The sequence below is a fragment of the Benincasa hispida genome, chromosome 11 (assembly GCF_027475165.1).
Source record: "Benincasa hispida cultivar pf3 chromosome 11, pf3_genome.v1.1, whole genome shotgun sequence".
NCBI classification, from domain to species: domain Eukaryota; kingdom Viridiplantae; phylum Streptophyta; class Magnoliopsida; order Cucurbitales; family Cucurbitaceae; genus Benincasa; species Benincasa hispida.
This window is the reverse complement of record NC_143488.1, coordinates 27,491,239-27,508,885: the sequence shown is the minus strand read 5'-3', so window position 1 is coordinate 27,508,885 and position 17,647 is coordinate 27,491,239. Positions and strand designations below refer to the sequence as shown.

General features: G+C 36.3%; 1 protein-coding gene across 1 annotated transcript in view; it reads left to right on the top strand.

Moving 5' to 3' along the window:
* LOC120090282 (cullin-associated and neddylation dissociated) overlaps positions 1-17,647 on the top strand; it is a 48,898-nt gene that overhangs the window by 21,513 nt on the left and 9,738 nt on the right. Inside the window, exons 15-17 of the mRNA XM_039047851.2 lie at positions 5,024-5,134; positions 10,439-10,522; positions 10,850-10,990. Coding sequence (XP_038903779.1) covers positions 5,024-5,134; positions 10,439-10,522; positions 10,850-10,990 — 336 coding nt within the window. The remainder of the gene's footprint in view (positions 1-5,023; positions 5,135-10,438; positions 10,523-10,849; positions 10,991-17,647) is intronic.

Sequence of the window (17,647 nt, the reverse complement as noted above, 5' to 3'; positions counted from 1 at the left end):
TTTAGTTTTTATGGTGGATCTCTATAGCAAACTTGGGAAGCATTATTGAGCAAACTTTGTCTTCCAAACTTGTCTACATCACGATAATTATATTGAATTGAAAGATATCATACAAAACAAGGGGAGATGAGACATCCCCATGGCCCAACGGCTACAGAAAGGACTTTTGATTATCCATAATATGCACAAGATCATAATTACAAAAATAATTGGAAAGTGAACACCAGGTGGAAGCAAAGTGTTTTATGGAATCCCAAAGCTCTTCCCTGCTAGTTGTCTCATCTTTGAATACCTTCTAGTTTTTCTTGAATCACACCTCTTAAAGAAGCACCATAATGGCATTGGTCCACAAAATACGACCTATATTCTGAAGGGAGTTCCAAAAATCAGCTTGCTAGGAAGGATAATTTGATAGTGATCAATTATGGAACCTATTTTAGAGTTTAACATATGGACTTCAAGGAGGAAAATTGACTCAAGTTCATTTAGTGCTCCTCTTAGTGTTCTAGGAGATAACAAATATTTTCAAGAGGATGTTTGCAACCAAGCGGATTTAATTGGTTCAGATCCACTTAAAAGATTATTGACTGTTTTGCTTAAGAGCATCATTGACTGTTTTACTTCGAAAAGTGATTAAATTATCACTTGGATTAATAGAGGCTTGGTGATAGATCAAGACAGATTGTTCTGAAAAAGTGATCACTTTTCTAGAAGGGGGTGATATGCTCCTCGGAAACTGGTGTCTCCTCTTTCTCCAAAATCACGTATCTTACCCTAGCAGAAGCGGATCTAGACCACTCAACTGAAGTCTCTTTTTCGAGCCCAGGGAGCCTATTGTCGGAGAATCCTTACACCCCTTGGCCGAATCCTCCTCAAATATCCCTTTGGAGTTCCAGAATATCTTCCACAATGAAAATGATGTAGGAGTCAAAAAGATGGGCGATCAATTAATGGCACTTGAAACTTCTCAGCCAGCCATGGATCAGTGTAGAAACTTGGCAGAAATTGAGAGTGAAACTAAACTTGGGCCAGTCATATCCTCCCAGAGCCTTTCCCCCTTAGTAAAGAAGTCGTTGAGGCTCTCTTAGAGCATAATTTATGTATTCAGGAAATTTCTCGCAAGAGCAGTACGCATAGAAAGGGTGGGGCCTCAAAGAGGAAATTAACTAGAGAAGTGAAAGCGTTGTGCTAAATAGTTGGGGAAAGGAAGCCGTAGCAATTAGACTAAGTAGCTCCCAAGGCCTTGAAGGTTCTCCATGTTAATTATCTCTTGGAATGTCAGGGGCCTGAATGCCCGCCCCAAAAGAGTGTTGGTGAATTACAATCCTGAGGTTGTTATCCTTCAGGAGTCGAAACTCAACGAGATTGATAGGTTGGTGAAATCTCTCTGGAGTAGTCGTCACATTGGTTGGTGGCCCTTGAAGCTAGTGGCTTCGCTGGTGGCATCTTGATTATGTGGAAGGAAGAAAAGATCACCGTGATTGATCCGATTCAAGGGCAATTCTCTCTTTCTATTTTGTGTAGAACTAATTACGATTTTAGTGGTTGGATCACAGGTGGTATGGCCTTTCGTCTTTTAGAAGCAAAGATCTTTTCTTGCAGGAGCTTTTGGGCTTGTCTGGGCACTGTAATTGCTGTTGGTGTACCGATGGGGATTTCAATGCTGTTAGATGGGTGAATGAGAAGAGTTTTGGGATAACATCACTAGAAGTTTGAACTTGTTTAACAGCCTTATTGAAAAGCTGGATCTTGTTGACATTCCCCTTCAGAATGACTATTTCTCTTGGTCTAGGACGGGAAACAAACCGGCTGCTTCCAAGATTGACCGTTTCCTTCTCTCCAAGTCTTGGGTCAATTATTTCAGAGAGAGAGAGCTGACAAGCTTCCTAGAATTATATCAGATCATTTCCCAATTCTCTTGTCTTTAGGGGAGCATCCGTGGGGCCCAACTCCCCTCAGATTCGAGAATTTCTGGCTTGATCATCACTTGTTTACTTGAAATTTAGAGGGCTGGTGGGCAAATTTTAAAGCTGAGGGGTGGCCTATCTTTGCTTTTGTGGAGAAGCTGAAGGGGTTGAAGCCCATTTTAAAAAGTTGGAACAAGGAGACTTTCGGGAATGTGTTCTTTCATAAGAAGCCTTGCTGGAGAAAATCGAAACTTCGGATTTGATGGAAGACTCAGGTCCTCTCTGCTGATATTGCTAATGACAGAGATGATTGCAAGGTGGCTCTTCTTGAGACTATTATAAAAGAATAGAGGATTTGGGCTAAAAAAGCAAGATTCAATGGCTTCAGGAAGGAGAGGAAAAACTCCAAGTTCTTCCACAGATGGGTCTCCTCGAGAAAGAGCAAGAATATTATATCAGCCTTAGAAAGTAAAGATGAAAGAATCCTTCTTCATGAAGTAGAGATTGTGGGTGAGATTCTTGACTCTTACTCTATTCTATATGGCTCCAAGACCTCCCATCCTTTCACTTTTGAAGGCCTTGATTGAAAAACTAAGTCTCCAAGATTCCTTATCTCCCTGGAAGCCCTGTTTGATGAGAAAGAGATAGGGGGGCTGTGTTTGATATGGGAAATCTCAAATCACCTAGCCCTGACGGAATGACTGGCGAGTTTTATAAAAAGTCGTGGAACATCTTGAAAGCTGATTTAATAGGGGGTGTTCCAGGATTTTTTTTTAAAAAACGGTATTATTAACCAATGATGTAATGAGACTTACATTTGTCTTATCCCCAAGGAAGGCTGAAGTTGGGTGATGAAAACTCTAGCTTTTTCCACTGTTTTTTGGCAGCAAGAGAAAAGAAAAATCTAATCACTGAATTGATAAATGATCAAGGGGAGCCAACCAAATCGTTCTGCGACATTGAAAACCTTATTTTGGTATTTTATGATGCTTTATATACTTGCATTCCTGGAACCAGATACTTACCATTATTTTTAAATTTGTAATGTGGTACTCACTCCATCTCAAAATTTTCCTTGATAAAATAGTTTGGATGGATTGGTTTGAATTAGCAAGAAGAAATGCTTCATCCTGGTGCATTTTATGCAAGACTTTCAAAAATTTCTCCATACTGGAATTATGTTTAAACTGTCAGGTTTCTTCCGAGAATTTTAGTCTTTTTGTCTCAATTTTGTATTGTATTATTTTTAGTTGTCAGTTTTTCATTTGTATTATTGCGCGTCAGTTAGCAACTATTTTCGCTTGTTTTGTATTTTATTTTGTTTTGTCTTGGGCCCTTGATTGATTGTTGCTTTTATCAATGTTTTCAAAGCGCAAGGCGCACCTCAAGGCGACAAGTCCCTTGATCGCCTCAAGGTGAGAGGTGACAAAAAGGCGACGCTTAAGCGAAGCGAGGCACAATGAATGAATGAATAAATAAATAATATATGTAGAAGTATAATATAAGTTTATATACATATATCAAAGCCTCAAAGATTAATAGTAATAATCTAATCTATAAAATTTAACAAAACTCTAAAAGTGAGTTTAAAACATCATCAAATGTCAAATTCATCATCTCTCCATCTAAATCTAAGGTCTCCTCCATGTCCCTGACTGAAGAAACACCTTTCAAAAAATTTAATATAATAAATTCCAATTTACATAATATTATAAATTAATAAGTAGATAGATTCTCCAAAAAGAGTTAATAAGTAGATAGAATATAAAGTAGCTAATCTTTATAAAAAGATCTCAACCCACGATATTTATTATGTATAATATAATATCCTTTTATTATTTAAAAACTCACCAAGAACTCATTTAAAATAGAGATTTACCATTATAATAGTAATAAAAAGCAGTGACCCAGCACAAAACCAACCGACAAAAGATATCAAATTTACATTTAAACCATTTAATGAAATTTATGATTCAAATTTCTTCTCAAATAAAAGAAAGAAAGAAATCGGTGATTCAAATTCAATAGTTTCAAAAAATTGAAAAAGAAAAAAACAGAAGGGAATCAATAGATAAATCAGGAAGTTGAAGAGTCAGACTCGTACGAGAAGAAGTTGGAGAAGAGTCGCTTGTTTGCAGTTAAAGAAGAGTTCTTGTTTGCAAAAGAAGCCAAGGTGGCGTACGTTCAAGAAGAGTTTGTCTTTTTGGAGTTTTCTTTTCATTGTAACTCAAAAGTACCGTTTACATTTGTTTCTCTGTTTCTCTCCTCTTTTAAAGGTTATTGTGTTTTTGAGCATTAGTCTCTTTTCATTTCTTCAATAAAAAGTTTTGTTTCTTTTTTTTTTTTTTTTTTTTTTTTTTTTTTTTTTTTAAGAAAAAGAAAAAAGAAAAGTGACCAAGACGACAATTCCTCCAAGAAGTCTGAACTTCAGTCTATTTTAATGAATCTAAGTGTTGTGGAAACAAGAGAGAAACTCCCTATATATAAGGGATTAATACAAATGAGGTAAAAGGGGTTAACCTAGTAATTAACCTAAGATTGCCCTAATCCTCCCCTCATCAAATGGACAATCTTGCAAATGATGCAAGTCCTTTCCTCAGCCTGACACCTGCAAAGAATACAACTGTGCAACACAAGAAAGACCGTCTTTGAACATGGTCCATTATGTTGAGTTTGTTGACTCACCTATGTAAAATGTGGCACACAAAAAAATTTACCTTCCTTGGGATTGCAGTCTTCTTGATGAAGGTGAAAGAGAGGCATACGAAAAAGGAACTGCAAGAGAACCCTCTAGAAGGATGGGGTCCACAGCTTAAAATCTCCTCTCTCTGGGAACACCTGTGGATCTTGGAGGACAGAGAGGAGACGAGCAATATCTAGCAACTCCCTATCAGACAGATGGCGAGTGAAGGGAGGATAGCAATTGTTATCCTGTTCTTTTTGTGAAATAAAAAGGATGAATCAACTTTGATGCTATGCAGATGCAGTTGTTCTATAGTTGGGCCAGGATGTCTATGAAACTTGAATGTTAAATATGTAAATAGATTTTCTCATTCTGTAAGCAATTGATTAGATGTGATTACTGCACTAATAACTTGATCTTTGTGTTTATATAGGATCTCTCTAGTCCTGTTTTGTCTGCTGTTGGAGAGCGTTATTACAAGGTTACTGCTGAAGCATTGAGGGTATGTGGGGAACTCGTCCGGGTTGTTCGTCCTGGTATTGAGGTGAGTTAAGTTTCCTTTTAGATGTAGAATTTTAGTTCCTTGGGCCCATTTGATAATTAATTACTTTTTCATATTTTTCAAAATACATGTTTTCATTTTAATTAAGAATGTTATTTGTTCTTTTTATTTTTTTTTGTTATCTAAGCCATATTTGAAACCAGAAACAATACCCGCTCCCAAAGGGGAAAAAAGTTCTTTTTATGTATTTGAGATGATGTGTTTTGGTTTCATATATGGTTTTATTTCATTCATCAATGAAATTTATTTCTCTTCTTAAAAAAGAAAAATATAAAAATAAATATAGGTTTACTAATGAGATTGATGTAATCTAAGAGATCAGAGAATTCTCTCCAAGAATCAAATCAAAGTCTTTAGAATCAAAAGTTATGAATAAAGACAATTCTCTATTTGGAAAGCAAATTAATCTTAATCCTAATTAATCAAAGAAACTAATCCTAAAACTAACAAACTAAGGAAGCTAATTCTAATCCTAAATAAAGGAAACTAAGAAGTGATGGAAAGCTCTCTCCTCTCTCCCCCTTCCTCACCAAACTTCCCATAATCGTCCCTTCGCCATGACCACCATTGTGCCCCCATCACCTCCCTCCTACCCCACTTGTTCTATCTATACTCTGTACTTTTTGGAGAATATATTTCTTATCATTTAATTAGATAAAAGGTACTATATATATATATATATATATATATATAAGAGAATGAGAAATCCTAATCTAGGATATACAAAATTACAATAAAGGACAATTGTACATAATAATTTAAATATATCTTATAACACTCCTCAAGCTGGAGCTAATATGTCGATCAGGCCCAGTTGGACAAAAGTGTATTGAAACTATAATCGTAAAAAAGCTTAGACAATTTACACCAAGATATAGTAGTATTAAGGACATGATAAAAAAAGATGTTGATGTGCTGGATTTTGTTGTTGAAAAGACAGTTGTTTCGTTCAAGCCAAGCCGATTAGAGGAAAGCTCTAACTAAATTCATCCAAAGGAGGCCTTTTATCCCCTTAAAAGGATGATAATGAAGAGCATGGGAGAGGAAGGGTGGTTACAAGTGGGAAAGGTAGCAAGGCTATTCTTCTTTGTGTACAAACTTGTGAAAAAATTCAGGAATTCCTCAACAATTTTTGTTTCTGAGAGAAGACTAATACTGGCAGAGGAAATGATTTCGAGAATAGTGTTTAATCTTATCCTAGTGGCAACAATACGATGGAAAAACCTGGTGTTTTGGTCACCTTCACTTAGCCAAGTGAGCTTGCATCTTTGCCTCCAAAAGGTTTCCTCTTTAGCCACCACCAAGATAAGCTGAGCCTTTAGGCTCTTCTTTTGAGCTCTCAAGATAGGCGAATAATCTGACGACTCCTCCATACCATCAAGTAACATGATTTCCACAATAATCTGATTATTTTGGGTGTGCACGCACCCAAAGATATCTCTGTTCTAGGCTTTCAAAACCTCTTTTAGACCCTTCAACTTTTTAACAAAATCGTGCCCCAGGTGCTTGATTAGAGGAGTATTTCTCCACCAATGATAAAAAAGGTCTCCAAAATCTTTATGATGTAGCCACAGATTTTCAAAGCAGAAAGGGGTAGGGCCCCATTTGTCAACACCAATGGATAGCAGAATAGGGAAGTGGTCGGAAGTTGGTCTCTCCAGTCTCTTGGAGGTAGTATATGCAAATTTCTGTTGGAAGGTATCTATGATAAAAAAATGGTCAATGAGTCATCTTCAATTTGCTGATGATACCTTGCTTTTCTCTGCTGCTAATCGATCGACTTTGACTCATCTGTTTGAGGTTATTCATGTCTTGAACAAGCATTTGGTTTTTCTATTAATTTCTCTAAGAGTGAGTTGTTGGGGGTTGACCTTCCCGAGAATGATTTGGACTGGATGGTGAATTCATTTGGATGCAAAAGAGGCCATTGGCTTGCGACTTATCTTGGTCTCCCATTGGGAGACAACTCCAATTCTATGAGGTTTTGGCACCCTGTTGTTGAGAGAATTCAATAAAAGCTTCATAATTGGAAGTATGCTTATAAATCTAAGGCGGAAGGCATACTTTCGTCCAGGCCACCTTTTCAAGCTTGTCTACATACTACCTTTCTCTTTTCCGTGCCCCTACTGATGTTATTAATAGATTGGAGAAACTAATTCATGAATTTCTTTGGGAGGGTTTCCGTGGTGAGGATGACATGTATAATGTGAATTAGGCAACCACTCAACGTCCTAAGCTTCTGGGCGGCCTTGGTATAAGTAACTTTTGATGTCATAGTTCTACTTTTCTGCCAAATGAATTTGGTGGTTTTTATATGAACTTAATGCATTGTGGAGGCAACTTATTGTGGCTAAATATTTCTCTCCTTCATGTATATGGCCGTCTATTACTTGTACTTCAACCAAATCTTCGTGGAGGTTCATTTGTCAGATTGTTGATATGGTTGCTTCTCGCACTCAGTGCTCCCTTGGCACGGGCTCTACTATTTCTTTTTGGAAAGGCTATTGGCTTTGTTGTGGTGTTCTCTTTGTGGTTTTCCCTTATTTGTTTCAGCTTACTAGGTCTCCTGATATTATGGTGTCTGAGATGTGGCTTGCGGATTATGAGGCTTGGAACCTTCGTCTTCGCCGTAATCTTCGTGATTCTGAAATTCACGAATGGGCTTCGTTATCTCTATTACTGTCTATTGTCAGATTTTGTGCTATGCCCAATTTGTGGAGATGGTTAATTGGCCCATCTTCTTCATTTTCCGTGAAATCTGTCATTGATGACTTCATGGTCTTTTCTGAACCTCCCGTGAAGGATTTATACTTATCTAGCAGGATCATTACTCGAAAATTAAAATTTTCTTTTGGGAGCTTAGTCATAGTGCCATCAATACTGCGAATCGTCTCTAACATCGCATGCCTTATATGTGTCTCTCTCCTTCTTGGTGTGTTATGTGTAACGTTCAGGCCGAGTCCCCTGCTCATCTGTTTATACATTGTTCCTTTGCCTCCTGCTTCTGGAACGATATTTTGGACGCTTTTGGGTGGTCATCGTTTGTTCTCATAATATTTTGGACATTCTTGACTCTCGTTTGGTGGGGGACACCCTTTTACTGGCACAAAGAATATAGCTTGGCTGGCTATTCTGTGTGCTTTTTTCTAGACCTTATGGGGTGAACGTAACAAGCGTCTCTTTAGGGACTCCATCTCATCTTTTGACTCTTTTATTGATCTTGCTCTGTCTACCGCTTTTTATTGGTGCAAATTTGGGCACCCTTTTAAGAACTTTACTCTTTCTTATTTATTTTCCAATTGGAAATCTTTTTGTAATCACCTATAGGTGTTTGGGGTTTCCCCATATTTCATTTTTTCATGAAATGTTTCTTCTCTAACAAAAAGTAAAGGAAACTAATCCTAACCCTAGTCAATTAAGACCAAGATATCAATTAATAGTTCCTCATCATCTAGTTTGAATTGAGCAACCTCCATGTTAGTCTCATCGATTTTTTCCTCTTCCAATGCAAGCTCCTCTTCGATCTGTCTACCTTTCTTATTCAACTCGTCTTCAATTGATTTTTTATTTTCTTCTACTCCGTTCATTTTTTGTGCAATTTCACAGCCCACTTGGATGAGTTCTTGATCTTCTTGAGTGACTAAATGTGATTCTTGATGGTTTCTTGAAAAATCTTGAAGATTATAATTATGCCTTTCTTGAATTTTTTCCAAAAGAACTCAAATTTCATTCATTCTCTTTCAAAAGTCCTCTTGATAGATGTTTTTATTTGAATATATATATATTTTTAAAAATGTTTCGACCTCCAAATTTGTGTTGGAATGATTCATGGGTGTTCTTTTATATTGGTGATAATAATTTCTTTCACACTCAAAATTGACGTCGATATCTTGAGAAACCGGTTTGATTGGATCATCGGCCTCTTTGTTGATAATGTCGCCTTGTTATCCTGTTCCAAACTGTATTAGAATCTTCATTAGAATCGCTAGAATCACTATAATCAAGTTTCAAATGTGGATAATGATAGGTTCTTTAAGAAAATCGAGTACAGGTGAAATTATTATGTTGGAGTTCTTCTTCCTAACCACTTGAATCAGAATTCCAACATTGCTTTTGGGAGGAAATTTGACTTTCTTGCCTATACCAATTGCTATATTTTTTCTTTGCTATCTTCCTTGATCGGTAATAGTCCATTCTTGCAAAATCTTGAAAAAAAATCTTGGTATTTTCTTTCTTTTCTAAAATTTAAAGGGTTCTCTCTATATAGATGTGGACTGTTCAATAACGAGTACTACTCATGAAACTCCCTCTTGTGATCAGCGTCGCCAAGAGTTTCCTGGTCTTCCACTGGCGGCAATCAACGTTGGCCTAGACAGTTGCTTTGATACTAAATTGATGTAGCCTAGGAGATAAAAGAAGAGAAATCTCCAATAATAAAATCAAAGTCTTTATTATGAATCGAAAGTTGTCAATACAAGAAGTCAATCTCTCTATTTATAGAGAATTGGAAAACAAACTAATCCTAATCCTAATTAGTTGAAGAAACTAATCCTAATCCTAATAAACCAAGGAAACTAATACTAATTCTAATCAATCATGGAAACTAATCCCAATCTTAATCAATTAAGGATTTGCCCATAATACCCTAACTTATCTGGATCCTAGTACACCATAAAATAAAATTTGGCCACAATTTCAGAATTATTCTTTTAAGAGTGAAAAGCTATACAAATAAACGGTTTCTAAATCAGCTTAATCTTAAAAAAAAAAAAAACAGAAAATAAGTTCAGAAGAGATCTTAGGTTTTGCTTGGTTTAATCTAAAAATAGAAATTTTATAAACAAAAGATTAAATGATAAGAGAGTCTCAATCTGTGCTTTTAGATATGTTTTTGGTAATAGTATGTTAATCATAGATTCATAGTTTTTGAATGGTATATTAATCATGGTTTTCCCCTTTTAGTGTATTTTTGTATTTTCAAACTTCTTTAAGATTTGGAAACACTGAAAAGAAACCTACATAACAGACATTCACTATCAATTTTATTCCATGAATCTAGAAATAAGAAACAAAATTCAAATTGTATATGAAACAAGCTCCTAGATTTTTGAAATTTGGTGATGATTTATAAAATATTTGAAATCTTGAAAATATGAGGTAAGAGATTAAACAAGCTTATATTTAAAATAATAGAAATTAGAAAATAAAGAATATAATGGACTCATAGTGCTTTCAGTATATATATATTTTCTCTTTTTTTTTTTCAACATCTCTATCTTTTTCCAGGGGCAAGGTTTTGATTTCAAACAATATGTGCATCCCATATATAATGCTATAATGTCACGGCTGACTAATCAAGATCAAGATCAGGTGTGTTAAAACTTCCAAGGTTGAACAACATTTTACTCCTTCGATCTACAACTATTGCTCGTTTTTATATTTGATCTTGAAGTTTTTCTTTAAAACATTGGGTCCTACTGGGGAGTTAATTGGCATGCTCTGTTTTTCTTTTAGAAATAATGACAGTTTCAAATTTTATACCTTCAGATTTTATTTTAGAAATTGGATACTCAAAGTGGTGTCAAATGATTGGCATCTTCATTATGCTTCTGACGAAGGATGCACTTATAGCCCATTGGGCTTACAAGTTGGAATGTTGGATCAGATCATAACGTAACTTCTAGTGTAACTTTTCAGGAAGTCAAGGAGTGCGCCATCTCTTGCATGGGGCTTGTTGTGTCTACATTTGGTGACAATCTCAAAGCAGAGTTAACAACCTGCCTTCCAGTTCTTGTTGATCGGATGGGAAATGAGATTACCCGACTTACAGCTGTTAAGGTTAGTTTGTTGCTTTCCAGTTTACATGAAATGCCTTGGTTTTTATTCTCTAGTTCTAGTTTCATCTTGTTTTTATTCTCTAGTTCTAGTTTCATCTTTCAGTCCTTTGTTTTCCTTCATAGTCATTAGTATGCTATTTCACATTTAGTTAAATGGGAAGAATTCTGAGATCTTTTTTTGGGAAGGACATAACGGGTAGCAAGCTCTCTCATTTAGTTGGACTTGCAATCCAGAATCAGGCTCTTTTCTCTAAATGGGGATGGAAACTCATGTTTGATTCAAATTCCCTCTGGTGCAAAGCGGTTCGTAGTATTCATGGGCTAAGAAGCACGGACACCGACACGCGACACAGCGACACACAGATTTTCAAAAAAGTAGAACACGACACGTTGGGGACACGTTTTTTTATTAAAAAACTTAAATATATGTCGTGTAATAAACACATTGTGAAATATTTCATTTAAAGACATCATTAACAACCATACAATTCATGAAAATGATGATAATAGATGAGATGACTAATGGTCCAATATCATAAGTCATAAGATGACTAACGGTCCAATGACTAACAGAGGTTTGGCCGTGGAGGTGTGACCGATTGCCATGGAGTGCGTTTGGGTGTGGAGGTGTGGCCGACTTCGTGGAGTGCGTTTGGGCGTGAAAGGTCGAAGGAAGGTTGAAGGAATGAAGGTTTTGGGCATGGAGGTGTTGAGATTGTTGGCTGGAAGGTCGAAGGAATGGAATGAAGGCTGGACAGTAGTGGAATCTGATTTGAGATTTTGAGAAATTAAAAGAAAAAACACAATAACCCTAAAAGCTAATTTTTGGGCTGAGCTTTTGGGCTTAAAAATGGCAGTTTCCTTGTTTTTTTCATTCTAATTTTGCAGGTGACGTGTCCTGAACATGTCGCAGCTGTGTCCAGCCGTACCGGGGCATGTCGGAAATTAAAAAAATAAAATAAAATACCGACTGTTGGACACATGTCAGCGGCGTGTTGGGGCGTGTCGGTGTCCGACACCGACACTTCGCCATCTTAGGAGTGTCGGTGTTTTATAGTTCATGGGAATAGTACAAATAATTGGCATACTTCTGGAAGGTTTGGAAAGAGTTTGAGAAGCTCATGGGTTAGTATATTAATTTGGCTCCAATTTATATCTATTGCAACTTTCAAGCTTGGCTCAGCAAGAAGAATTAGTTTCTGGCTGGATACATGGGCTGCTAATTCCTTGTTCATACATCATTGCTTCTCCTCCCTAGGGGTCGATCTTTGACCATTGGGATGAAACTTCTTGTTCATTGAATATTTTGTTTTGAAGACTTCTCAAAAATGATGAGATTATCGATTTCCAGTAGTTGCTTGGTGTTGTAGCAAGAAGAAAGGTTAATGACACTCTGGATTCTCGTTGTGGGGCTTCTGATTCATCCAAGAAATTCTCTGTAAAATCTTTGCGAAAACAATCGACAGCATCTTCTCCTATTTGTAAGGAGGTATATTTAGCTTTATGGCACTTCTAAGCTCCCAAAAGAATCAGTATCCTTATTTCGGTAATGGGTAATGGTTCATTGAATTGTTTAGAGGTTCTTAAAAAAAAAGCTCCCCATACCCTATCTTTCACCTACTATATCTCCAGTTTGCATGAGGAATAATGAATCCTTGATTCTTTGATTGCTGCTCATATTCAAACAATTGTTGGTGGATGCTTTTCTCATTTTTCAACATCCTGTATGCACCATCCACATTCTTCGCGTCTTCAAATTATATGAAATAATAGAAATAGAAAGACGTGGAGATGTATATTCTTTTGTGGTGTTAGAGAATTTTTTCTATGATAGATTCAGACTTCAGAGCATGTCAATTTGCCAAGGATGGGAAGATCAAGAAAAATGTGGAAGAGGAAGTAGCTCGGTTTTTCCTTTTGATAAGACAGGAAACTTTCAGTTTCAAGCCTAGCTACTGCCAATCAACCTAACCCTAGCCACCTTCGTAGTTAGAAATAGTTGCATTGTTGTCAGGGGACGTAGTTTCACAGCTGCCAATCCCTTTCGTCTCCGTCTCCATCCTCGTCCTTGATTTTAGCTTCTCGTCTTCATCCATTGCAATTTCTTGGCTTTGCGATATCAATTCTTGTTACTGACCACCATCTACTTCTTGCCTTTGTCTGTTCGCTGTCATTCATTGTCTTCACCGCTGCCCTTCATCGATGTTTGTCACCAGATTCTGATTGTTTTTCAATTTTGCTTGTTATTTCTTCGGTTTTGGTTGGGACTCTTATGCTCGTTTAAATCTAACTTTGCCTTGATAGATGTGAAAAACTGTTGCATTCGAGACATCTTCAATATGATCTAGTAGGATTTGAGTAACTTTGGTATCTTGGTCAAATCCTTGATTGATTAGGATTATAATTAGTTTCCTTGATTGATTAAGATTAGGATTATTTTTCTTGGTTATTAAGATTGAGATTAATTTCTTTTATTAATTAGAATTAGGATTAATTTGGTTTTCAATTCTCTACAAATAGAGTAACTATCTTCTTCTATTGACAACAATTAATTGATAATAAAAACTTTGATTTGATTCTGGGAGAAAGTTCTCCTTTTATCTTTTAGGCTATACCACAATATGATTTATATGGAAGAAATGGGAAGAAACCAACAAGTTTCTCTTTCAACTCCTCTTCTTCAATGGTTCGTAAGTGTTATGGTTGAACTACTGCAACTTCCTGTTCATTCCTTCTTTCATAAAAAACTTGAGGATAATTTTGGTGACCTTCATCTAAATCTTGAACATTGATCTAATAAAAGTCACTCTCATCCGGAGTTTATTAAAAGTTATGACGGTTGGACATCAATTAAAAACTTACCCTTGGAATACTTGGAACGATCCATCTTTGAGGGTAAAGGCAAAATATAGGTGGTTTGATCGGCATTGCCTCCTAAACCCTTAATCTCATAGTGTTCGACGACTCTAACTAAAGTTAAAAAAGAAACAAAAAAAGGAAAAGAAAAACATCTGTGGCTTCATTCTAATAGATATTTTTTTTTGAAAAGGAAACGGTTCATTATATTAATAAATAGAGAGGAGCTAAAGCTCAAAGTACAAGAGAGTTATACAATGAGCAAAGTGGAAATACAAGTGCTTCTAAAAAGATCAGGAGGTGCACCTGGACGTCTTAACTAGGTTGACACTCCCTTAGCACCTTCATCATTTCCAATTCTAACCCATAACTGGGAGAGACATTAACAAGATTACAAAATGAGAGGACAATAACCAAAGAACAATCGAAAATGAAAATTTAATAATAAAGCCAAAACAGTGGCCTAAAACTTATGGAAGTAAATAAAAAGTTCAATGAGTAGTGCTGAAATCCGATAGTGTTTAATGCTGTCCCAAAGAGGGGGGGGGGGGGGGGGGGATGGATATAAAGGCCCCCAGTTGAGGTTGAAATCTGAAAGACTATAGGTAAGGAAGGGATCGGAGAGGATGCACCAGGAGGAGGCTTGACGACGGGCGGTTTCAAAGCGGTGTTGGCATCTAGTAGCTTTGTTATAGAAAATCCTTTGATTTCTTTCAAACCAAAAGTCTGTCAATAAGGCTTTTACTGCATTACACCATAACAGACGGATGGATTTGTGGAGAATGGGGCCGGCAAGGAGTTGAAACACATTGCTTTTGAAATCATTGCACAAGATCCATGAAAAGTTGAAGAAACACAGCAGTTTCTTCCAACACCAATCTGAATAAGGGCATGTAAAGAAGAGGTGAAGGGAGTCCTCACTATGTTGTAGACAAAATGGGCAAATTGTGGGAGAAAGGGAGGATGCTGGTTGCTTTCTCTAAAGAACTTCGGCTACATTCAGCTGACCGAAAAGCATAATCCAAATGAGGATGTTGACTCTTCTTGGACTCTTTGTAATTGATTCTTGTTGTTAAGGATAGTAACATTAGTAATTTCTCTCTCTGATTTGTTAATATAGCTCCTGTCGACACTCCAAGTTTACGTAATTCACTTCATGGTAATTTATCATTCAAAACCTTTTTAAATTCCATAGATTTAAAGAGGATGAAAAAAGGTAACGGAGGATGTTTTATTTATTTCTTTATATTTTTTATTAGAATGAAAGCAAGTTGATTTGATTGAAGTCGATGTTAGTTCAAAGGCAACTTTGGTACAGGATTCGCGTCTTAAGTTGAAAGATCCAGATGGATGTGGTCCTAATGTGGTTGTTTTCCATATGAAGAGCCACTAGATCTAGAAGAAGACAAGTATTCAAAGGGGACTCTCCATAATTTATCATCTCCCAAACTTGCTACGAATACTAATGAGGTGAAGTCGATTTACCAGTTTCGTCACTTTTTTTTTTTTTTTTGAAAAGGAAACACCACTTTTCATTTGATGAAATGAAAAGAGACTAATGCTCGAATTACAAGAAACTACTAAAAATAAGAAGAAATAGGGATCAACAGATGCACTTGGCTGTCTCAACTAGGTTGGCACACCCATAGCAACCTCATCATATCCCAAAATGAACATTTTGAATACAATAGAAAACCATGTATCTAAAAATACCATTACATAGATTGAATGAAAGCATTCCAATTAAGACAAATATCTTGAATAGAATAATCCGAAAAATTCTTGGAAAGTGAACACCAAGGAGAAGCTTTAACTCTTGCAATCGCAAAACGTCAAACCATTGAAGAGACTTTTCTTGAAAAATTTGCTGATTTCTCTCGAACCAAATTTCTGTCAAAACTGGTTTAACTACATTAAACCATATCTGAAGCGAGTAAGCTTTTAAAAAAGAACCGATGATAAGCTGAGCCACATTCTTCTTGAAAACATGGCTGAAGATTAAATGTTGCAAACAATTTCCTTCATGATTCCAAAGAGTAATGATATTCAAAGAACATATGTTGGCTGTCTTCAGAATTCTGCACCCACAGGGGGCAGATGGAGGGCAAAAGATAATGATTTGGCAGCTTCCTTTGAAGAGAGAAATTGAGAGAACCATAAATCATTACCCAAATTATAATATTTATTCTCCTCGGACAGCTTGATTTCCATAAGTTTTTGTACAACAGACTGTCCATTGGTGAAGATGAGTTCAAATACTTGAATAACGATTTCACCGAAAAAGCACGTGAAGCATCTAAAGACCAAGATCTACAATCTTGCCCATTAGCTATCCTTTTACCTTCTAATAAAAGTAAAAGATTTTGAAAATCCTAAATTTCATCATCTTGTAGTAATCCAAAAAGAAATTTTAAAGCCATTACCAAGTTTAAAAGATGCAAATAATGCAATCTTTTGCCAAACTCGGGAAATAGTAATCCAAGGACTTCTAAGACCTCTCCCTTCTTTTCCAGCCATGCGCCATTCAAATGAATCACTGCCATGAATACTTTTTACTACCTTACACCAAAGAGCTTCTTTTTCGTGCATGAACCTCCAACCCCATTTTGTCAACATAGCCACATTTTGGTTTTTTTGATCACCAAAACCAAGGCCTCCGTGTTTTTGTTGTCCGGAAATTATCTCCCATTTGACTAGGTGATTAATCTTGCTTCCATCTGAACCTTCCCAAAAGAACTTTCTCATAATCTTCTCTAGTTCTGAGATCACTTTCGAAGGCATTGCAAAAGTTCATGTAATGAATTGGAATACTTGAGAGAACTGCCTTGATCAAAGTGAGTTTACCTCCCCCTGAAAAATTAAAATGCCTCCATCTGTCCAGCTTTTTCTGAATTTTATCAATTATTGGCTGCCAAAAAGAAACATTTTTTGGATACCCTCCAAGAGGGAGACCAAGGTAAAGAAAAGGTAATGTTTCTGTTTTGCAATTCAAACTAGAAGCAGTGGCCAACACCCTGTTTTCATTCAATATTAACTCCACATAAAGCATATTTTTCCCATTTAACCTTTTGTCCCGAATACCATTGAAATAAATCAACGGCATTAATTAATGTCTTCAAACTTTTGTCATCATCTTTGCAAAATAGTAATGTATCATCAGCATATTGGAGGATAATTTTGATGCTTGTTACCCCGAGTGCTCTGAGGGTAATTTTGATGCTTTAGAAGAATCTTGTCTCTATTGATTTTCTCTTCACATTCGATACAGCCTCATAAGGTCATTTCACAATAGCATCAGTCTCTGGATCCTGTCAGGTTCTTTAAGCAATCTGTTATCTCTATCCCTAGGTCGGACATTCAATTTATGTGAAAGGGGTCTCAAACCCCCTTCTCCTAAAGTAGATTTATCTTTTGTTGATTATGATGAGGAATCAGTTGTAAGTATAAGTAGTGAGGAAGATGAACTTGTTATAGAGAAATAAGAGTAACGAGAGTTATTATCAGAAGATTTATCTACAGAAGCCTATAATGATCTATTTCCAAGTGTAGGCAATTTGTCACTTAGTTCAGAGCCTATTGCAGTAGTAACACCAGTGCCTATTGGATAAAGCTTATGCATGACTTCTTTATGGATAATTGAAGATTGGATTTTTTATTTTTCTCATACTTCTAGTCATCTTTTGACTATTCTTTTATCGATAAAAGCTAAGGAGCAAGCTGTCCTCATCCTTCTAGATGATATGGCTGGTTTAGAAGTTTCTGTTTGGTTGGTTTGGTTTCTAGTGAGGCTTTTGATTATGCA